The 23,620-nt window shown below is 37.7% G+C and overlaps 2 protein-coding genes across 3 annotated transcripts; both read left to right on the top strand.

Moving 5' to 3' along the window:
* The first annotated feature begins 1,912 nt into the window (after positions 1-1,912).
* On the top strand, positions 1,913-3,610 carry LOC103714390 (protein LURP-one-related 15-like). The gene is made up of 3 exons (XM_008801615.5): positions 1,913-2,303; positions 2,976-3,203; positions 3,290-3,610. The coding sequence occupies exons 1-3, from the start codon at positions 2,052-2,054 to the stop codon at positions 3,434-3,436; spliced, it is 627 nt and encodes a 208-aa protein (XP_008799837.4). The 5' UTR covers positions 1,913-2,051; the 3' UTR covers positions 3,437-3,610.
* Positions 3,611-8,951: 5,341 nt separating this feature from the next.
* LOC103714391 (TOM1-like protein 6) lies at positions 8,952-22,255 on the top strand. 2 transcript variants are annotated; one of them, XM_039124921.3, is made up of 10 exons: positions 8,952-9,183; positions 9,263-9,453; positions 14,750-14,828; positions 15,243-15,341; positions 17,475-17,588; positions 19,546-19,715; positions 19,841-19,922; positions 20,155-20,240; positions 20,730-20,945; positions 21,027-22,255. In XM_039124921.3, exons 2-10 carry the CDS (start codon positions 9,344-9,346, stop codon positions 22,024-22,026), a joined length of 1,956 nt encoding a protein of 651 aa, XP_038980849.2. In that variant the 5' UTR covers positions 8,952-9,183; positions 9,263-9,343; the 3' UTR covers positions 22,027-22,255. The 2 variants fall into 2 exon arrangements, with proteins under 2 accessions (XP_038980849.2, XP_088559554.1); XM_088703428.2 differs by lacking the exons at positions 8,952-9,183; positions 9,263-9,453 and adding an exon at positions 10,485-10,617.
* Positions 22,256-23,620: the final 1,365 nt, after the last annotated feature.

Genomic DNA, 23,620 nt, shown 5'->3' with positions numbered 1-23,620 from the left:
ATTATGAGAGGACAACATGTATTATCATTTTTTTAACTCGGATAAAAGTGGGGGAATATATGAAAACTCATAAAAATATTGCCGGGCAATTTTTCCCCACGAAAAGTATGGATGATTGTAACTACATGAATTCTGGTGATCTAATTTGATAAATATACTCCCATTTTAGAGTGTTTTGTCACGAAATATATTACTTGAAATGTACTTTTACTAGTAAGTAGACACATGCAATCATATCTAGCGAAAAATATAAATATAAAAATTTAGATTATAATATATTAATTTTAAAAATAATAACAAAAATATAATTTTTTTATTAAATCAGACGATATATAAAATGGATTCTTATGAGATTTTAACAGTAGAGTCGAAATATAACTATGTTAGAGTGGTATTAACCAATAACTAATTTACTGCTCAATTCACAATTCAACGTGATAATTAGGAATTGGCATCAATTGATTCAATATACCACTCAACCGGTTGCCGTTTTCCATACAAGATCGATGATATAAAGAGTAATACATAGCATTTTTCATTCAAAATTTATCAAAACATAAAAAGATCTAGATAGGCAAAATATAGAACCGAAACAACCATTGGCGAACCAAATTTTTAGTTTACCTAGGACTTGACCAGCAAAAGGTGATTGTTTTTTTTTTTTGGTGTGTACTGGTCTCTCACTACATACGGCCGTGAGTATGCCTGAAATAATCACAGTACAAAATGCATTCTAGTAAGCACTTGCTCCAATGCCCTCCAGGTAACGTCTCCAGAGTGATGTCGAAGGCGGCCCAGCCTGCCGTACTATTCGCCTCCCGAAATACATGCATGACAATAAAAGAATCAGACTCCTCCAGAAGGTGATAAATATCACTGATTAGGGGGTGCAAGTCTATCCTAGCACATCTGCTCTGGATCCAATCGATCACTATAACTGAATCGCCCTCAAAAAAGATCCACCGCGCATCCATGTGCACTCTGACATAGATGAGGCCCTTCCATGTCACACGTAGCTCCACCATTGAGACTGACTCACCAAAAATGCGCTGGCCTCCTATTGCAATCGGTCTGGAGTCCTGGTCTCGAATCACAAAACGACGATTGTTTATAGAAAAAATAAAAAAGATATTGTTATTTAAAAAATTACAACGAATTGCAAAAAGACATATATAAATCCGAATATCTTACTTCTATTTACCTTATTTTCTAATCAAAATAATTAATAGTATTACAAAATATATTATAATTATATATATAAATATTAATTCTACAATAATAATTAATATATTTTATAAGATTAATAATTTATAGAACTAATAAATATATTTTTATAGAATATATTAATAAATAATGTACTGATATTTTATTATAATATATTTTATATGATTAATAAATATATTTTTTATGGAATATATTAGGGTAATCTTGATATTTTATGATGAGTGATCTTAGATTTCTATGGAATACTAAATAGATTACTTATGGATACTTGAAAATTTTTAATCACTAAAATATATTATATCAAACGTAGTGGCCTTAAATTATGGAGGATTAGATTACTCCGGAATAAGAATTGATCTAAGATCATCTCGGCGTTCTCATTTAAGTGACCCAACGCTACCTAAAAGTCAAAGGAGATAGATGAGCCACTTCTAAATGAAGCACGGTGCCATATATTAGATAATTATGATAAAATAGCATTATGCCGACATACGAGCACACTGCATGGAAAAAAGAAAAGAAAAAAAGGGCAAGACGAATATTTATACCATATTTTACAATATGCTATAAATATGTTATATATAATATTTTATAAAAAAAACATGTGAAGGTGGGCCGGCCAACATGAATAGATGCGGTGCGGTTTGCTTTATAAAAGTAGAGAAGGGAAAGAGACAAGCCTTGACCTTGCCGCTTGGGTGATAGTGGTAGAGATAGGGATGAAACTTCATAGAAATCGGTGACACTTTTGGAGGAGCTCGCCGGCATTTCTGACCTGCCCTTCTAGTTCCGAGTTACCGTCAGCCGTTGACGTCGCGGTTAGGATCATGGCGACGCCGAGCACAGCGCCGTTAGGCAGCGCGGTGGCGGTGGCGGTGGTGGGCCCGCAGTTTTGCGCGCCGTACCCGGTGGATCTCACCGTCACGAAGAAGGCCATCAGCCTGACGGACGGCGACTTCGCCGTCACGGACGTGAACGGAACGGTGGTGTTCAAGGTGAAGGGCACTTTTCTCAGCATCAGGGACCGCCGTGTCCTCCTCGACTCCGCCGGCAATCCCCTCGTCTCCATGCAACAAAAGGTTGGCTTTCTCTTTCTTCCCCGTTTTTTTTTTTTTAGTTATCATCTTAAGAGAGAGGGCTTTTCTTTTGATTGTTATTACCTCCAACTTTTGTTTGAATTTATGATCTTAATGAATTCTTTTATTTTCGCCATTATTTTCGTAGAAAAAATATAGTTTTTTTCCATTTCTGAAGTCCTTCTTGAACTCCATGATTTTTCCTTTATTGATCTTTTGGCAGAAAATGGCCTAGGATTTAGGATAAAACATCTTTTCATTTTTTAATTCATTCTACTGAAAAAAACAAGATCGTCAACTAGATCTTCTTCTTAACTTTTTTAAAGGAATTGATCTACTTGATCTCATCAACTAGTTGAATCACCCTCAAAAACACAACATATTTGACATGATGAGGAGAAACCACAGCAACTCTATTATTATTATTATTATTATTATTTGCTTTTCTTTTTTCAACTGCGGATCTAGCAAATTCATTATCTGTTTCTGGGCGTTTTGGAATTCATTGGATTATCTCAACGAAATCATTTAGGATGTTGAATTTAATACAGAAAACAAATAATCAATAAATTTTATTTTTACTATCCAATATTTGGTAAGATAGTAAGGCAAGACGCGTGTAGATTAATAGTTGTCAGTATATAACCTCATATATTCGTGGCTATAATTTTACAGATAATGTCCGCGCACAGAAGATGGCAAGTCTATAGGGGAGACAGCTCCGACTCAAAAGATCTATTATTCAGCGTCAGGAAGTCATCACTCATCCAATTCAAAACAGCGCTCGATGTGTTCTTGGCTGCTAACACCAGTGAGCAAGCTTGTGACTTCAAGATCAAAGGAAGCTATTTTGAGAGGTCATGCACCATTTATCTTGGGGAGTCTAATACCATCATAGCTCAAGTAAGAATTGCTCTCTCTTAATTTCCGTGATTCTCTTTAATTAATTTTCTCACACATCTCTTATCTACGTTTATCTGGTGGTGCAGATGAGTCGCAAGTACACGGTTAAAAACATAGTTCTTGGGAAGGACACGTTTGGGGTGACCGTCTATCCCAATGTGGACCATGCCTTCGTCGTGGCTCTCATCGTGATTCTTGATGAGATTAATAGAGACAGAGATGGCTCAGATTGATGTCGTTTCAAGCGTTGTGGACTTTGTGTCTGTAATAATAAATGCTTGGGCTTTGTGAGGTGTTGCATACTATACCATATATATAAAACAGCTGGGAATAAATACTGTAACCTGAGCCTCCTTGACCTGGTAGCGTGTATTTTCTTAATTCATTTCTTACTGCTTTTCTTTTGATTTCTTTTCTTTTTTGGTGCTTTGGTTGAGATATTTTTCACAAAGTGTGGATAAGATCTTATACTCCTCCATTGCCCCGATTATCCTTGACCTTTGATTGGTTCTCAGTACCAGTGAGATCTGGATTATATGCTCCTTAGCTTTAACCAAGCTAAGAAGCTTCAGTTCACTGGGATTATTTGTTCCTTATCTTTAACCAAGCTAAGAAGCTTCAGTTTAGAAACAAAGCGAGAAACAGAAGGTAAGGGCAATTCCTTTTGTCATAGGTTGTCTGAATTGTATCATCAATTTCCGAGTTTGGCTAGATGGATCTTCCTTCATGTTATGCATCATAACTTTAGTCATATAATATTCAATATCATAAAGCTATCAATGTTTGGTTGGCAAGAATGGCAGGCCTACGGTGGAAATTGGAACACCGAGAATGATCAAATGGTCATGATGATGGGTAATTCTTTATCAACTATCCTCCATGTATTGCAGGACATGCTACTAATTGGCTGCTGGATCTTGTTCAAACGTGGACAATTCTCCGTCAAATTGTCATGGTGGAAGTTAGAAGACATCCATGTACCTCAGGATGTGCTACTGATTGACAGGTAGATCCTGTCAAATTGTCGCGGTGGAAATTGAAACACATCCAAGGATCAAATTGTCGTGGTGATGAGCAATTCTCTATTAACTTAAAAAAAAAAGGGAGCAATTCTCTATTAACTACCGTCCAAGTACCGCAGGACATGCTACGGATTGACTGTTGGATCCTATTCAATGATATATAAAGCATTCCACAATGCACGGCCGACGGATGACTTAAAATACACTTCTTCTAATTAAAGGTCAAGTGTTCAACCCAAGTTGAGAAGATTCAAACTCAAAAAGCTTTGAATTATTCAAGCTTCATTCAGGATCAACTGAGCTTAGCCACGACTATTCCAACTACTTCTCACCTAACTTGAATCTGGATCCTCAAATTCTACTCAGGCACTATTGATGCCAAAATTCTGCTCCACTATGAAGATCTGGAGAATGTCGGTCAACGTACGGAGAGGTGCTGATCTGCATACGAAAAGAAGAGAAAGGCTCGTAGGATTTGTTTTGGCTGGACTCTTCGAGGCCTAAATCAAAAATTGCTTTGGAATAATGGTAGAAAAATAGAAAGTATAAGAAAAAATATTAGTGTAGAATATTGTCTTCTTCTGATTAGCCTAGTTCTAGTCAACCTTCACCTCGATCTTCTCAAGTTGGTCTTCTTAACTCAGCCTTCTTAGGTTGGTTTTCTCATTCTAGCCTTTTCACCTTGGCCTTCTCGAGTCGGCCTTAACCTTCTCATCTTGAACTTCTCAAATTGGCTTTAGGAGCTCGGCTTTTGCGAGCTTGGCCTTGAGAGATTAGCCTTTAGGAGCTCGGCCTCAGTCTAGGAGATTTCACCTTGGCCTTCTCATCTCAGCCTCAACCTTCTCACCTCAGCATTGGACCTCACCTCAGTCTTGGACTTCAGCTCGGCCTTCTCTCCCTAGCCATGGCTTCTCACCTCAGGCCTTGGATTTCACCTCGGCATCGGCCTTAGTCTTCACCTCAGCCTCGGCCTTATCCTTCCTCTTGGCCTTCTCTCTTTGGCCATAGTTTCTCACTTCGGTCCTGCTCTCCACCTCAGCCTCGGCTTTCACCTCGGTCCCGCTCTCTACCTCAGCCTTGGCAACTTATAGACCTATCAACCTACCAAAAAAGAAGAGTTGAATAATGGTTGAGGCCTTTAGAGCCTCTCACCATGAGAGCTTTAGGCTATAAGTCTCTCTAGCTATTAAACCTTCTACCTATGAGAGCTCTCCTTTTGGGTCCCTTGGCCCATTTATATATAGGCATGGGAGCAAGGATGCATTACAATTGGAGACTGAAATCAAAGGATGAGCCATAACTCCTTCTTTATGAGCCATAACTATTCTTCTTTATGAGCCATAACCATCCTTCCATTTTGGGATCCTCTTAATTGAAGAGTTGTAACTGCTGAGAATTTAATTCTTGCAAAATTGTTTGCCATGTAAGTTGGTTTTATATCATATCAGACCCTATTTGTTTAAGAATCAAGCTTTTTTTTTTATTTGCTGAAAAGAATCAAGCTTTAAACACAATTCATTTTCTCATCTAACAAGGTTGGACAAGCTAATAAGTAAAAGCAGAAAAAATTCAATTCCAAATAGACAAAACTTCGGCCATCCATAAATTACCATATTATTGCCGGAAGAGAATAAAATAAGATCACCTTGCTCATTCCTTCAAATAGTTTAAGCAATCAATGACTTGATCTCTATGATGTCCGGTAAAAGCATACGTGATATAGAAGTTAGTGAGCCTAAGGTACCAACTTACCAAACTAATAAAATCGCGGTCAGTCATATCAAAAGGACTTGAGAATTGAGATCCCTTTCCACCTTCACCAGGGATTAGGGGATTAGGGGTATCTGGGAGAGAGATGCCTCCCGTTTTTTTGGCTCATTGATAAAACAAAAAAAAAAATAAAAACAAAAGCTAGTTAGTATATTATAATGCTAGTATTTGTTAGTATCACCTACAAATTTTTAGATATGTCTCAAGACAATGGATGGAAAGTTTACAAAAGAGACAGCTCGGACTCAAACGATCTATTGTTCATTTACCAAAAAAAAAAAAAAAGCCTAACTCAATATGTTCTTGGCTCCTAACATTGGCGAGCAGGCTTGTGATTTCAAGATCAAAGGGAGCTACTTTGAGCGGTCAGGCACCTTTTACCTTGGGGAGTCTAATACCATGATAGCCAAGTAACAGAGGCATTTTTTCATGCATGTTAAGCTATTTGCTATGCTTTCTCTTTATGTATTCTCTAAAAATTTTCTAATGGCTTACATATGTGTGTGTGTGTGTGTGTGTTTGCTATATGGATTTTGATAAATTTGACTGATGGTTGATGATCATGCAGATGAGCCGCCATTACACGGTTAAGAACGTAGCGCCTGATAAGGACACTTTTTGGGGTCACCTCCATCCGACTGTGGATCATGCCTTCACTGTGGCCTTAATAGTGATTCTTTATGGCATTCATAAAGATTGTGCTGACGGATTGCCATGACTTATTTTTCATAGACTTGTATGTATCTTTAGAAGTCTGAAGAGTATTGGGAAATGTTTGGAGTGCGCAAATTATCTCATACTTTATTAGAGCCTATGTTTAAGGTCTAACTTTTGCCTTCTTCATGCGAGCAAATACCGCAAGTTGAGCTTCCCTAAATGAATGACTTGTGCATGCTTTACCATGCAGCATATGTTTCGTCTTTGATCATATTACTTTCCTTTTCCCTTCACCCTTTTTTCCTGTTAGATGTCTTATCAGAGATATCTTTATAAGTAGGGTGATAGATCTTGCACATATTCCTAGGTTGTCCCTATTTGACTTGTAGTTATACTGACAAATTCTTATATTTGACCTCAGATCGGTTCCAACCAGTGAGATTTGGATGATTGGATATACAGATTCCGTGACGGAGGAAAATCTATTGCCTCCTCCCCTAAAGGACATTAAAAATAGTTTAGTGCTATTTCATGGATAACACGGCGTCACTACCAGTTTATATCCACTAAGCTGAGAAGCTTGACTTTAGAAAAGCAAGAACCGAATGCAATTCGCTTTACCGTAAGTTGTTTAATGGATAGAAAATTGGTAGGCCATGCACAACGGTAAACACTAATTTCTCGTTAATCTTGAGTTGTCTCGATGGATCTTGCTTCACCATATGCTCATACTTAAGATTCTGATGGAATGTCTCGCTCTCCATCTAATGACTTAGATAGCACAAATAATCATGGTAGATGCGTTAGGCATAAGGCATGAATCAGAATTTTTATGAGAAAATTACAGCTTTTGGAGAACTGGAGAAAAAAGAACAGTTTATAGTTTGAAGTAGTGTTTAAGATTGGATGAGCCATGATTACTATTCTGAAGGTTCCCATTCCAAGCACAATTACGAGACTTTGACTTATGCAAAAGCATTAATTCGTCCATGAGCTGGATTAATTCAGAAGTGAAATGAAATAAAAGGACACCAAAATTTAAGAAGTCAACTTATAGCCAAAAAACCAGGGATGGTATAGCCTTTTATCCTTTGTGGCAAGGGATAGAGTTCGATTTTCCAGGATATCAGCCCTTGCTTCGATGCCTACTTATATAAATCCTCAATCCTCCAAGCAGTAGCTTGGCTGGAAGCCTGGGTTCTTTTCTAGATAGGAGTGAGGTGGATATACCCCAGAGCGCATAGTATCGGATCTAAAAAAAGGTTGAAGATCTGTTCAAGCTTCCGATTAGATAAGCTGAGATGTCGCCAAAAAGATGAACACCACCAAAACATGTATATCCATCACCCCTGATATGTCCTGACATGGACTAATCACACCAACATAATAAGAGGGTAATACCCCATTAGACCAATCCATAGTTCTTTATCCTATTGAGTGCAAATAGGTCATCAAGCTTTAGATTAGCCAAGCATCATTTAGATTGGACAGAGCTTAGCCATAACTATTCGAGCTACCTTCTAGCATGCTCGATTCTCAGGTTAGCTCGAGCTTCCATTGATTAAGCCATAGTTCAAGCTCATTTTGTTTAACTACTGAGATTTTAAATGTAGCATGAGCTCAACTCATTTTCTAAGCTAACAAGGTTAGAAAGCTAATTAAGCTTGATCTATTCATGAATAAACTCTTTCATTTCTTACCCTTAAATGCCGGATTGACGACTTTTAGTAAATGTAGAAAATTCAATTCTACATTGAGCATTGCAACAGCACTTAAAGGGTTTTTTTGCCAAGAAAATGGGGTTCCTCTTTCTTTTTCTCCAGAAAAGGCTAACAAACATCCATATGTAGGATCTCTACCATTATATACCGCTTTAGAGAAATGTCATTCTACTATTCCACTACCTAAGTCCAAGGGTGTCAATTCTCTAATAATAGCACAAATTTGCATGGCTATAATGGTTAGTTAGATACAGGAATGTGTGAGGGAGGTTCGGATCCATTCCTGCTTCAGAGTTTAATGGAATGCTACATTTTGTTTGGAATTAGGCACATCTATAGAAAGGCAAATGGTATCCCTGATGGGATGGGTTTTTCTTTTGAGCTGACCATACGAGTAGAGTACTCTAGACTAATCCAAAAGTTTTACGGAATATTTTGTTTTTTGATTTTTTTGAATATATTCAAATATATATATATATATATTAAATCTATTAAAAATTAAAATTATCAGGATCACAAATTTATCAAAAAAAAAAATTCTTCTTGAATAAATCAGGTGCGCCGCACTTATCAGCCCCAATGAGAATACACGAAAATGACTCTGTCCCTGGTTTTGATACCAAGAAGCAAGGTCATATTTTACATGTCCAAGGTGTTACATTGAAAATTCTCTGATAATAGACTACGGAAGGGTTATATAAATAGAAAAAAGAAGGCGGCTGAAACTAGGCAAAGGATAGGAGACAAACGCTGCACGAGCCGGGGTTTTTCTGCGAAAAATTTTGTTTCTTGCTCTCGGTCTCAATTCCAGTAATCAACGAAAAGATAATCTCAAGGAATATTTTTCTCGTAGAAGGAAAGACTAAGCCCTCTCTCCTTCCCCTCGTAGGTGTCTCCTCTTCTTGGCCTCTCTTCTTCTGCTCCTCTCTTTCTTTCTTGTTCTCCGTGGGAAGCCGTAAAGGAGGCAGCGATGGCGTCGTCGGCGACGGTTCGAGTCGAGAAGGCCACGAGCCATCTCCTAATGGGCCCCGATTGGGCACTCAACATGGAAATCTGCGATTCCATCAATTCTGATCAGTGGTGAGTATTGAAAAACGTTGAACACGGGCGTGAATTCTTTTCTGGAATAGGTTCTTTCAATGATTACGAGACTCGAAATCGTCATTTTTTTAGGGTTTTTGTTAACTCTGCTACAACGAAAAGATTCGATTTTGAATGGTTTTTGCTTCTGGGGATTTGAAGACGTAAAAGAAAAGCGTGAATTCTTGTGTGAAAACCGTTTAGACTCAAAGTTGCTGTCTCTTTAAGGTTTTTTTTTTTTTTTTTAAACTCTGGTAAAATGGTTCATTTTTGAAATGTAATTTTTGGTGAGAATTCAAAAAGCTTAAAGAAAAGCTTGTTTGTTGGCTGGAATCGGTTCTTCTATGCTTGCGAATCTCAATTTTTTTCTTTCTTTAGGGTTTCTGTTGAAACTCTGGAAAAAAGGGTCGATTTTGAGCAATTTCTTCTTGTGAATATTTTAAATGTTAAAGATACCTATGAACTTTTGCATGGATTATGCCCATGATCATGAGTTACAGATGTTCTTTCTTTAGGGATTTTTCAGACTTCTGGTAAAATATTCGATTTTAAGTTTTCTTTATTTGAGGTTTTTTTCTTGGCTGGGGGAAGCTTCTGTTTTGGTGATTTAATCTTCTTTCCCTTAATGGAATTTGATTAAGGAAGAATTGTTGTGCGGAATCGATTTTTCTGTTCTTATGAAATTCAAAACCATTTGCTTTTAGGGTTTTTGTCAGAACTCTGGTAAAATTTGAAAGGTTTTGTCTAAAACTACTGTCTTGATTTGTTGCAGCTCTTTATTTGGTGACTTAATCTTTTTTTTTTCTTAATATATTTTGGCTAGGAAAAAGGTTTATGGAGGAATTTTTTGTTCTTATGATTTTGACAGGAAAGTGATGGAATCCTATGGAATTGGTGCCACTTTTATGCTTATGATTGCTTATGATTGTCCAATACTTACACTTTTATGGATGATGCAATCAAAAAGATGAAGGATAATATTGGTTGGAAAGGGATTGATGTGTTGAGGAAGAACAGAGTGAAAAATAGTTACTTCATTGCATGATGATGTACTTGTTTTGTAGTTGTTGTGTCTGTTGGTAATAGCTTATGCTGTGCCACTACTTCCATGAGTTAAGAGGCTGACTTTTTGAACTTCTATTTCATTATGGTGCTCCCAATGAGGTTAGACTTTTAGGCCTATCTCGACTTGTTTGGGTTGGGTGGTACGTTTATTAATTTCTCTTTGAGTGTTAACAATTTTGGTCTTATTGGGATTTTATTTTTTCTGGTCGATGAAGTGGAGTTGGAGCTTATTGAAGCTGTTTTAAGCTGAACTTGCCTATTAGGTTGTTTATAGCTCAACATGGATCCAAAACATTATAAATACTCTAATAAGAAGATTTGTACTGTGAGTTATTTGCATTCTTGAGCCAATTCTATCTCAAATTTTAGATGAAGATTCTTTTCTTTGCTTCTCATGGATCCAGAGAGATGACATGTTGAATCAGAAATATATTTTCTAGTTTGAAATCCATGCCATGTTAATGCATTTATTGCTATTTGGTTGTTTTTATTGTTGTTGTTGTTAAGATTAACTCCGAGAAAGCAACAATCCTTAAACTGTTTTCTTAAATTTGAATTCCTAAACAAGGTGTCTGAAGGTTTCTCCCGGAGAAATCAACACTTACAGTCTGGGAGACTGTCAATAAAAAGGAAACAAATGTCATTATACTAAGGGTCCCATTAGGGAATGCCCTAAGGGCACTTGTTAAGAGCAACGTCCTTATTACCTTAAATAATCTATCAACACCTGACTGGAGTTTAACCTAGGTTTCCTTTGACAACCTACATTTTTTAATATGAACTACTAAATCTTACTTCTGAACATTAACAACTTAAATCTAGGGTTTCTGCTTCACTAGAATGAATTGCTAGCCACTCAAGTGAAGACGAAAAAGGAATTATTGCAATATAGGGGAGTTGGTGATTGTTCTAACAAGACTTTAGAAAATTTTGGGAGATAACTGATGACTAAAATATACATTTCAAGTAATAATCAGTCAGAGTAAGATATGTTATTTGTAATAAATAGGGCAATCTCCTGGACCAATGCCCCTAGGGCATTCTTTAACATTCTTCTTTTATTCATAATGATATGCATGTGCACTTAAAAGTGACAGATCAGCAGTATTACTGACACAAATTTTGGGTTTTCTGATGTGTTACAACACTTGGACACTTGGGACATGTAATAACACTGATTGACACTTCATATCATCAAATCATGATAACATTGCATGACACTTCGTACCATCAAATCGTGATACTTTCATTATTACATATCTACTTTGGGCATGTCTGCGTGAAAGTCGTCAAGTGTGACATAACGACTACCAACCACTTATCATATTTTATGTGCTTAAGGAGCATAGGTCCAGCTTGTTGTTAATCATATGCACACATCAATACTTATTTGCATACTGGATATATAAGATACAAATGTGCCCCTGTGTCAAATATTTAGAAGATTCATGTGTTAGAGTTGTGGGAACTTGGACTCTTGATGCCCTGTCACGTGTTCTAGTAACTTTGCTGATCAGAGACTTGGAATATTACCATAGGTAGGCTAGAGAGTGGAAGAATTATAGATACATGCTTTAGATTAATTATAGTTGACAAATGGGAATTTTTTGTCCTACTCTAAAATAGTGTAAGTCATATACCTTTTAACTTTTCATTAATTTTTGATTGTTTTGCCCAGAACACCAATATTGTGCACAGAAAGATCCCAAGCTGTGCAACATACTTTAAAATGGTGTCAAATCATTATCATCATCATCTTTTAGTTTTTTTAGCTAAAACTGGTGTAAGTGGAGTTAAACCATTGAAATTCCCAAGGCAAAGAACGAAAATATGTTAAAAGTAATTTTGGTAGCTTTATGGTAATTTTATGATGCATCAGAGGGCTGCAGACCTTTAAAGGTTTTCTTAGATTATATTCCAGGCATTGATTTCCTGTAAAATTTTTGGCTTTCTAGTTATTTCAGTTTTTAGTGGGTTATTCGCAATCAAGGGTTGTGATTAAAGATCTCATACCTTATTTTACAGATTGATTACTGGTGGTACTTTAGCTGTACCATTTATGGAACTGTTCATGCCATAATATGTGTGAAGAATAATATTTTTTGTCATAGGGATAGTTAGGGGATTTTAGGATCAAGTTTGGGTTTCTTTTACTTATAAACAAGGCTTTTAAAATTGAAGGTCTTGACCATCTTGATGGATGGTCCAGATTGAGATGAACGAGATCTTGATTTATCTCAGCCAAAATGGAAAGTTGGATAAATTGGAAACTTGTAAAATATTACGAGATCTTTAGTGGTGTTATAGTATCTGTGATATCAAACTTTCAGACGAGAATAACTTCTGTTTTAAGACATTGATTTGAATATTTGATTGTTAAAAGACAATGAAAATTGTAAAACATTGATTAGAAAATCATGGCTAATATATCGACATTGTATTGGCTGACACATCAGGATCTCTCGGTATATCAGCCGAGAAAATAAAAGCTGAGAAACCTTGCTTATAAAGCTATCTGTTTTCTCCTCCTTATCCAGTGTCGTCTTTCCCTCTTACTTTCCCCTTTATGTTTCTCCTCCTCCTCCTCCTGCTCCTCTTTCTCTAGAGGTTATTCAGTGCCATCTTTTCCTCCTATGTTTCTCCTGTCTCTATCCCCCTTCTCCCTTTCTTTTTCTTTTCTTTCTGTTCTTCTCTTGGTTGCAGAAAATCTGCATTGTTTATGTTGAGATCTTTCGTTAAATCTGTTGCTGTCGCAGTTTATCTATTTAATAATGTAAGTACTAGTTGTCCGTTCGAGCTATATGCTATGTTTTGACTTATCTTTGATAGTATTGTTAGAATTGTTGCATGCTTGCTTTTAATTTCTTCATGCTGTAAATTTAGAATAGCGACAAATTTCTGTCCTTTTCTTTCAGTTGTACTACGGAGCCTTTAGAAACCATAATCTAAGCTTTCTAGCACCATGAGTGGACCTTAGCTTGCTGGATTTTCTGCTAGGCACCCAGAAATTCTCTCAAAACCCTAGTAAATCCTTGTAAAGGGCCTTGGGACCCTCTCTTTTGCAGAACTAACTATAGGGTTGCATCATTATTGCTAGTGATAGAAGCATTAGATAGCTGAAATAGACTAAATTCAGGTATCAGCTTGTGGATCAGGTGTGGCATACACTAAGAGACCTAGCCTTTGGCTATGTCACAACTTTTGCTGTTGGAGAGAATATAACCAGAATTGCATTAAATTGTTTTATGATGGGATGTAGCTCTTGTAAAGTTTCCAGAATATTGTAATGTCTTACTGGAGCAACAACTAACAACATATTCTATCTTTTGGTAATATACTTTCAAATTTTGGAGGAATTTATCTGGGTTATCAAGGGTTTCTGTTCATTTGAGTTGGAAGTGTGATAATTTCTTGTTATGCACGATAAACCCTAGAATCTTATGACCAAGGTGTGTTGTCTCGGTACCGGGCTCCGTAGCGGTGCCACTCTGTCACTATATCAGTCCACCTGGTATAGAGGCACATTCGGAACGCCTCTCGTACTGTGTGCCGATACCGAACTAGTATGGTATGGTGTGTTTCATACCGTCCGTTCCGATATAGTATGGCATGCCATGCTTATGACCCTAGACTAACAAGAGTTGGCAAGTGATCTCCAATTGTAGCTGATGTGGGAAGGCTTGAATACGTTGATATTGATTTACTTCTTTCTGACGGCATCTTTCTACCATACATACCGCCTATCATATTAAACAAGAAGAAGCGTTTTAAGATTATGCTGCACCTGCACATGCCTGTCCCTTTTTTTGATGATAGATCACTTCGTTGCACATGCATGCCACAAATATATTATTGACATCCTGGTGAAGCGTTTTAAGATCCTGCTGCACCTGCACATGCCTGTCCCTTTTTTTGATGATAGATCACTTCGCTGCACATGTATGCCACAAATATATTACTGATGTCCTGGTTTTCCTTTTAGAGTGCACACAGCATTGCATATTCCTGTCATACATATATGGCATAACACTTAGTTGTTCTTTTGAAAGATGTCAGGAGACTTCTGAATTTTGCTTATGGTAGTTTCATTCTTGTAGTCCTTTTATTAACTACAGTGCAATTGATTTTTTTTTGGGGATAATTTTGAAAAACAGGGTGCACTTCCAGTCTGATTTTATATGATAGATTGTATAGAACTGCTAATGAAATTTCACATGTTGAATTGGATCAGGCAGGCGAAGGATGTGATTAAAGCTGTCAAGAAACGCTTGCAAAATAAAAATCCAAAGGTTCAATTTCTTTCTTTGACGGTATGTGCTCAGTCTTATCAAACTAAACATTAACATATCTATATTCATTATTCAGCAAGTTTTTATCCATGCAGTCACACACAACCATGTCAGAAAGAAGAAGTTCCTGTAAGGAACTTACATTGGAAAAATATGGAATCTTGGAACCTGTCTTGTTTCTCATTTCCAATACTAATGATAATGAAGCAGGAATTTCTTAGCTCATGTTAGTTGATACTGTGTCTATTACCTGGCTACTCTATTTTTGAGGTTGTAACAATCTTTTAGGGTGCAGAGAAACTGTAATAGAATTTCTGGTACATTGTTTCCTTCACAGAAGAAGGCATCTTCCCAGATGGCTGTTTGAGTCCATGGACAGAGACTTTGAAGTTTTGCTAAATATTTCTTATAATAATGGAGGGCAATTTCTTGCAGCTTTTGGAGACATTGGTAAAGAACTGTGGTGATTATGTGCATTTTCAAGTTGTTGACCGGGATATTTTAGAAGAGATGATTAAAATTGTCAGGAAAAAGGTTAGCGCTTCCCCTCATAATCTCAGTTCTATATATGATATTGTTTATGGAACGTTGATCATTGTGTCAACAAAATGATCTTAATAAAATTGCAATTTTTTATGAATAAAAAATGTACGTCTCTTTGCTTCTTAAAAGGAAAAGCAGTCCTTCCTGTACATTTTATAATTCGAATTTATAGATAGAACACATTCGTCAATGTTTATGTAATAAACGGTGCAGGACATTCTCGAGACTTTATGAGATGAGTGAAAGAGAGATACTCCTTAATCTATTATTTTCATAAAATTTACTGGTTGTGCTTCTTCCTCAAAATAGAAAAAGCCTATCTCTTACCTAATGGTCAAGAATAAGGATGGACATTAAGTTGACAGAAGGTTGTAAATAAATGCTGGATCTTTGTATCTTTCATGACCTAGAGTGTGCTGATACTAACCAAATTTGATGGCAAAAGACTTAGATGATGATCCATTTTAGAGGATATCCAAAGGTTTTACAACAAATTCCTGCCAGAAGTTTCTTATTAACATGGGGTATGCAAATCACTACTTCACATTTAGTGATACCGAAGTTCAATCACACTACTGTTATGAGTGCTCAAGATAGAGGTCCACTCTTCCATCCATCGAGTACTCTTGCATCAGTCAAATCTTATGTTCCAACAGCTAATTTCCTGCAACAATAACAAAGAAAGCCCTCATTAGAGTTAAGAAATTGAAAAGAGGAAAAATAAACCAGTTCCATTGGTGGACTGATAACTGAAAAATATTACCTACTTACGATTGTTTCTTAAAGAATATAATAAGGGTCAGGGCTGTGTTGGGCCTATCAAAAGGAAATAGCGCCAATTCTACATATTTTCTGGATTGGCTTGAGCCATATATAGCATAACTTAGCTCTACCTGATCTTCTAAATGTCCTGGATCTGGTCATCAAGGCTGAATTCGGGGGTCAGATTGGATAAATTAATTTCACAGCCATTTCATGCCTAGTTAAGATGTTCTGTTATTCAGAACTATTTAAAAATACACTGGTCCACATTTACTTTTGGGTGTTGGTATATATAGGTGTCATCATAGTGGCTTCAGCTTGAACCCTCTTGGTACCAATCCCACATGTGATATAGATGTTGATCTCGTTCTTCTGTTTTCCCTGTTTGGGTAGGACAGACACCTGGAAGCGTAAACTTCTTCATTCCACTAATTGCAATGCTAACCACAACCCATGCCTGATGGCCACACAGAGAACCAGATGGGCCGTTGTCCCAGCTACTGCAGGTACAACACCATTAACAGTAAATGCACATTAAAGTTACAGGAGGACCTTTTCAGGGGTTCCCCTAAACCTAGGCAGATGCTGACGGCTAAGTTGGACCTTTTACTGCCTAATGCATCATGGCCAGTGGGTTGCCAGCTGGTCAAGACTCTAGCGAGATGTGAACATGAAAATCTGTGGGGCCTTCTTTTTTCCATGAGTCATGCAGTCAGGAGAAGAATAAAAAGAGAAGATGGCTCTACTACAGCATTAATGTGGGTGATGGTGCTAGGTTTTAAGACATGCATTGTGAAAATCATGTAAGGGTGAGAAGAGGAGTTCTAACAAGACCCATAGGATCTGGAAGAGCATGAATGCACATATTCTGGTTATTATGGCTAAGGGAGGAATTTCTTCTACTTCATCAACCTCCCTTCAAGGTTCCTTATGCCAAGTGAAGCCACCGTAGACATCACATGGTGAGAGAAGGTGAGCAAGACAGGAAAATTCAGGTGTCATGGTTTGGGTTGCAATGATTGGCATCATTCATGTGGAATTTTAGGACTCGAATGGATGGTTTAGATGTACTCAATTAGATAGTACTGACCTTTGACGGAAATTGTGTTGGTACTCTTATATGCAATTTAATGTTAACAATGATGATAAAGAGGCAAGTAGTATTCATACATGTCTTGTATCTAATCTGACAGAGGCATGATCTATATGATATGTTTCATGTGGACCATGTCACAGTATATAGCCTTGTGGATTTAGCTCTTTCTATACTTTACAGTTTGTGACTTCCCTTCATTATGGTGAATGTCTTGCATGTATTTTTCTTTCACCTAGTTATTGAAATTTTCTTTGCATATTTTACAGACAGATATGCAAGTGAGGGACAAAATTTTGGTGTTGCTGGACTCTTGGCAAGAAGCATTTGGTGGGCCTGGAGGGAAACATCCACAATACTACTGGGCATATGCTGAACTAAAAGTATGTAATTATGGATCCTTCTCTCTCTTTGTGTGTGCGTGCGTGTTTTTGGGTGGGGGGGGGGGGGGGGGGGCTGGGGGGAGGTGTTGAAAAGGAGTGAGGGGTTTTTTTTTTGGGAACTTGAGATAAATAGTATCATAGTCTTAGTAACCCAACTCCCCCCAAAACAATATGTAAGTGTGGCCTTCTGCTTTTTTTCTTCCCTCTAGTTGGGAATGTCCACTTGGCAGTTTACATTTTACATTTCTTAGGACTCAAATAAGCCAGCCAATCAAGTGATAAAATATTTGTGTTTTCTTATTCTACATACATGGCCAAGAATGAGGACATCAGCTTTGCCTCTTTCTTGAGAATATATATTATTACTCTTCTGGTTTAGTATTGTAAATTTATCATTCATGTCTTGTGGATTAACTGGGATTTATGGTATGCATAAAGATTCCTTTTGAGCTTAAATTGTGCTATGGAGCATGATGTAATCCATGATGTTATTATAGGAAGAAGAAGGTTGTTGAACTCTTGTGCCCATTTGAACATATTTGACATCTCTGTCATCACCCTTTTGTTCTTCTCAAGGGTATGTGCCCATTTGAACATTTTTGTCATCTCTGCCATCAACCTTTTGTTCTTCTCGAGTGTATATGCCTATTTGAGCATTTTTGATATCTTTGTCATCACCCTTTTGTTCTTCTCAAATGTGTGCTATTTTTTCAATCTATCTAATTGCACTGCCGTTCCAGTTTTTATTTTAAACCATAGGTTTGTGCATAATCAGCATAGTTGTTATTTCTTGATCTTATATTTGATTGGGACCTCAATTCATTTCTACTTCTTAAATTGCATTCCAAATTCTTGCTTTTAGTTTCATATGTTTTTGGATGCAGCAGATCGGTTATGGCCAAGAGCAATAGAAATTTTCCTAAATTTTTGGTTTCTGTCAGATTCATCTGTGGTCTCAATCCTACTCTTTCTTTTCTTAATGAGCAAATATGTTTAATGTTTTCTAGGATTTGTTAAGACGTTAATATGACTGAATCGCACATTTATCTAAGGCTCTAATAAGATTTATTATTCGCGTGTGTAAGATGCAATCTTGCTGTGTGCCTTGAAGTTATAAACAACATTGCAGTAAGGAGAGCTAAAGATGCATGTGTCATAGTTTCTATTATTTTGGGTATAATAGTTTTGTGTACTTGTCTTGCTAGTTTATTCTAGATTGAGTGATATTTGGTATTTTAGTTAGTAGATTAGTATGTTTATGTGGTATATTTAATGCATTAAGCTTTTTAATTAAAGCTTGAAACTACCCAAACTACGTAGTTTATAACTGAAAGCAGAATAAAATGTCTTGCAATAACTTTGCCTTGATTTTATTCTTATTTTCATATTCTGTTTTATTTTTTTGATTTTTTTGGGTACTTAAACTCTGAAACTCCAAGCCAAACTATTGAAACCATTGACAAGTCTGAAACCAAAACTCTACTCAGTGGGCTGCTTCCAAACCGAAACCAAGTTCTAAAACCTTGCTTTTAGTGCTTATGTTTGATGTCAGACCTGCTAAGTTTGGAGGTTCACTTGTCTTGCTGCATCTGCTTTTTAACAATTTCGAATTTTCTGTGATAATCCAATGTGCTCTTTAAGTACATTTTGTTGAAGAGAAATTGAATTGCCTTTTAGATTATTTTATGCTTTGCTAAAATTAAGATTAGTTTCAATTGTCAAGATTTATTTTTTTTATTAATTATCACGAATGCTAGCCTCCTTATCTGAGCTCGGGACTGGTGTCTGTAGTGTCATTGTTACTTCCTTCTTGCAAATTTTGTAATTCTTCGTTGGTTAGGTGCATAACTGCTGTTCAGTGTTATTAAATAATTGTGTAAAATGACCCCGTCTTTTAGAAGTAATGGAAATCCTTTGAAAACTACTATCTTTAACAAATAGCATATGTGTCTTTCAGAGGTATGGAGTAGTATTCCCACAACGCTCAGCAAATGCTCCCCCAATATTTACCCCTCCTGTTACACATCTAACGTCAACATCTAGTCATCCCCAGGCAGGGTATAATATACCTAGCAATGGTGCTGCAACATTTGATGAAACAATGACATCAGAGATAGGAAATTTGAGGTGACTTTTAATGCTTTAATTTATTGATTTCTATTGTGGTGCTTCAATTTTCTGATGTCATTCTGTTTTCTATGTTTGAATTCATGCTTCTTTTTTGTTATTGGCTTTTGTGTCATTCTCTGCAGTTTATCAGATTTAAATAACATTCGAAGTGTTATGGAGCTATTAAGTGATATGCTGAAAGCTGTGAACCCATATGATCGTGGGGTAGGTGTCATTTGTTCTTGGCCATCTATATTTTTTATTATTTCTGAAGCTATTACTATTTACATCTACATTGTGTTATTCTTGAGAAAAAGGAAAATGTTAGCTGCATTCCTTCATTAATGACTATCCTTTTTGACTACCAACGGCCATCTTTTTAGCTAATGGATCATGTCACCACTCTCTCATACCTAATTAGATAATACTATATATTACTTGACATTTCTCTTTACAGGCTGTTAGAGATGAAGTGATTACAGACCTTGTGAGCCAGTCCCGCACCAACCAGAAAAGGGTAATGCAATTGGTCAGCTCAACTGGGTAAGCGCAAGTGAAGTTTTTGTGTATTGTACCATAAATATCATACCCTGGTTTTTGTTGTTTGGGGGGGGGGGGTGTGGGGGGCGGGGAGGGGAGAGAGAGAGAGAAGTGGGGTGAGGTAAGGAGAGGGGGAGGTGGGGGGCGGGGAGGGGAGAGAGAGAGAGAAGTGGGGTGAGGTAAGGAGAGGGGGAGGCCTGAGCATCAAGGTGAGGGGAGAAAGACCAGCATGGGTCTTTTATTTTTCCTGCAGATATGGATGGGTGGCAGTTGGGTTGATGTGGGTGGGCCCTATTGGTTGTTCCCAGTCCCCCAAATCCAACAGATTGGTCCAGTATTTCTGCTTTTAAGTTCATGTCAAAGTTTAAATTTCCAAAATTAGTGACCATGTATCACTTTTGTCTTAGATCTACTGAAAACTTGGTCCATATGGGCTGATGCCAGTGCTCTTGTAAGGTGTGATTTTACTAATCCAATTGTTTATTTCGGCAGGGATGAAAAGCTTTTAGGACTAGGTCTTGAATTATACGACAAATTACAAAGCTTGCTTATGAAACATGATGCCATAGCTTCTGGTTCTCCTTTGCCGCCCGAATCATCAGAATCCATTTCAAAGTCAAAAATGCCTGTTGCTTCTACTCCTGTCAGAAACAGTCAGTTTGAAGATGAAGAGGAAGAGGATGATGATTTTGCTCAGCTAGCTCGGAGGTTAATGCCAACTCTAGCTCCTTTCCATTTTAAACCTAGTGAATAGAAACAAGGATGAAAACATCTGTACTTTGTCTGCAGGAATTCCAAATTCAAGCCAGTGGCTACTCAAAGCACATTTGCCAACACTGGTGATCAAGAGGCCTCACCAAATCGGAGTGATGTAACGACTGTAACTGCTGGTTCAAGTGCTTCAGAAGCCTCATCCTTTATAGCAAGCAATGCATTGGCTCTGCTTGACCCTCCTCCTCCTGTCAGGACGGTCGGGCAAGATCAAGACATGATTGACCTTTTGAGCCTGACTTTGTCGACCAACCCATCATCACCTCATACTCCTCTCACACCTCCTCCAACCTCAAGCCTAAATGGCTCTCATTCTTCCAGTGGACATGATTACCTTCAAAACCCTCAGCCTTACTCTGTAAACCAAGGCTACAATCCTTACAATGGTTATGTTGCACCCTGGGCTCAACATGCACTACCTCCTGCCCAAGCTCAGCCTCCATCCCAACCCCAACCTCCATCCCAACCCCAGCCTCCTTTCCAACCACAATCTCCATCCCAACCCCAGCCTTCTTTCCAACCACAACCTCTGTTCCAACCCCAACCTCCAGCTCAAGCTCAGTTCCAAAACCAACCTCCACTTCAAGCTCAGCTCCCTTTCCGACCTCAATCTTCAGCTCAAACTCAATTTACCCAACACTCATTCAGCCACCCGCCCCCACCGTGGTTTTTCCCTGCTATGCCCAACCCCAGTCCCGTCCCATTGACTACCTACCAATCCACATCCTCTCATGCCAGTTCTGCTGCTTATGCGCCCGATTATTCTTCCAGACCACTGCAGCGATACGATTCATTTGGTGGAAGAGTCAACAATGTTCCAGCTATGACTGGTGAAAAACCGGTAAATGCCAACCTAAGGCAGACGGGGGCTGCAGCTGCTCCAAAACCATATTATCTGCCAGACAGATTGTTTGAGGATTTGATAGATTTGAGAAATCCCAGTGGTGGACAAAAGGCAAATAGATCTTCTAGCTTGTCAGGGGCATCAAGCCAACCTATGATCAGCGGAAGGAAATGAAACCCCTTTTGTGGTATAGTATTCATTAGTGAAAGGTACTATTGGACTGGGGGATCGTTCAAAACTGGCTTTTATGTATATATGTTGCATCTCTTCAGTTGTCCTTTCTTCTCCTGCAAAGAAATTGCATTTGTGTTGTTGTACGTTCTGCCACCCTGATGCAAATGTTTATGTACATAATTAATTTGGTATGGTAGACATTAGACAACATGATTTAGATTGTGGTTAATTCATTTTGTCAAGATAATCTGCAGAGAAACATTGTGGAATAATGCATATGCCAGCATTGCATATGTTGCCATTTGGGACTTTGGTGCTGGTTGCTGGTATATGTTTGATTTGAGTCAATAACATGGTTTACTGAAAGCAGTTGGCCCTCCAGGTTTGGCTGTTGAATCGAGCTAAGCAGGGCAAACTTGTGTGCCTCAAAGTCATTAATCCTCCTATAAGTTGGAAGGGAGAAAGGAAAGGTAAGGGTAAGCAGAGTAGAGAGAGAGATGCCAGATTACATTATCCCTTTCACATGTCCTGTTCCCGAAACGATGGCATCGCCTTTTTATTTCCTTTCCTTTTCTTTTTCAAAACTATCAAGAACCAGTCCTTTAATATTCTTTTGATCTTCCTTGGCTACTTCATGAAAGTCTTGGATGTCTTTATGAGAATCCTGCAATTCCTCTTAAGCCACATTTACCAAACTCTTGCAGCAATTAGCATATCCCACTTCACCCCACTTTTCTTCTTCCCTTCTCCAAGCACCCAACGAATCATTCATCTCCCTAGTCCATCATCTCAGTTTAAGTTGTCTAAAATGTCTCCATGGTCCAGCTACTGCTCTGCACTCTAAGGCTCTATTTGGCAGAGCTATTGATATTAGAGCTTTTTGAAGCCAAAATAGCTTTTTGATTTTTTTACCAAATACTTCTATTCTGTTAAAAAGTATTTTCTAGCTCACCAAAAGCTCTACCAAATAGGGCTCAAGAAAAGATGGCACATCATCAACTCCTCAGCGTCGCATAAGAGAGGGGAGGCTCCATTGCCAGCCGTGTAGAAAGTGGCATAAAAAACTTCTGGAGGGCCCAAAGCTTGCATTTGAAGTTGAGATAAACCAAGATCCTCAGTACATTTAGATGGAGTTATTTTCCAGCATGCTGCTCCACATTGCCTACCACTAGCAGTGTCTCGCATGATCATGTGATTAAAAACATTGCTGTGATTTGGTCTTCCAATAGCCAAGATTAGATGAATACTTTTGTAATGTCGGTGATTTCCACATTGCTTGAGCATTACATCGCCTGAGAGTCATAAGCAAAAAGGATCCGAACTCATAAGCAAGGGTGGGGTAAAAAGAAAGAAAAGGAAATGAAAAAATCCAACTTGTAATCAAATTGCATGTTGTTGTAGACATCCTTTATTTCAATAACCAACCAACATAGGGGCTAAATTGATCGTAGGAAAAAAGAAAGAAAAGGAAATGAAAAAATCCAACTTGTAATCAAATTGCCTCTTCTTAAAACAGGAGAACAAACATACACTTACCATTGATCTTCAACAGTGACCTACAATCTAATATCCTAGCATCTTTGCTTGTGCAAGC

This window comes from Phoenix dactylifera, chromosome 8, assembly GCF_051530095.1.
Source record: "Phoenix dactylifera cultivar Ajwa chromosome 8, Ajwa_hap1_PhDact_Kaust_v1.1, whole genome shotgun sequence".
NCBI classification, from domain to species: domain Eukaryota; kingdom Viridiplantae; phylum Streptophyta; class Magnoliopsida; order Arecales; family Arecaceae; genus Phoenix; species Phoenix dactylifera.
This window is presented reverse-complemented; position numbering and strand designations above follow the sequence as displayed.

Excerpts from the sequence above, each read along its gene's own strand:
- LOC103714390 (XM_008801615.5), top strand. The coding sequence starts at position 2,052 with ATGGCGACGCCGAGCACAGCGCCGTTAGGCAGCGCGGTGGCGGTGGCG. Across the intron at positions 2,304-2,975 it reads TCGTCTCCATGCAACAAAAG|ATAATGTCCGCGCACAGAAG; the intron begins GTTGGCTTTCTC and ends ATAATTTTACAG. Across the intron at positions 3,204-3,289 it reads CTAATACCATCATAGCTCAA|ATGAGTCGCAAGTACACGGT; the intron begins GTAAGAATTGCT and ends CTGGTGGTGCAG.
- LOC103714391 (XM_039124921.3), top strand. The coding sequence starts at position 9,344 with ATGGCGTCGTCGGCGACGGTTCGAGTCGAGAAGGCCACGAGCCATCTC. Across the intron at positions 19,923-20,154 it reads TGAACCCATATGATCGTGGG|GCTGTTAGAGATGAAGTGAT; the intron begins GTAGGTGTCATT and ends TTCTCTTTACAG. Across the intron at positions 20,946-21,026 it reads TTTGCTCAGCTAGCTCGGAG|GAATTCCAAATTCAAGCCAG; the intron begins GTTAATGCCAAC and ends CTTTGTCTGCAG.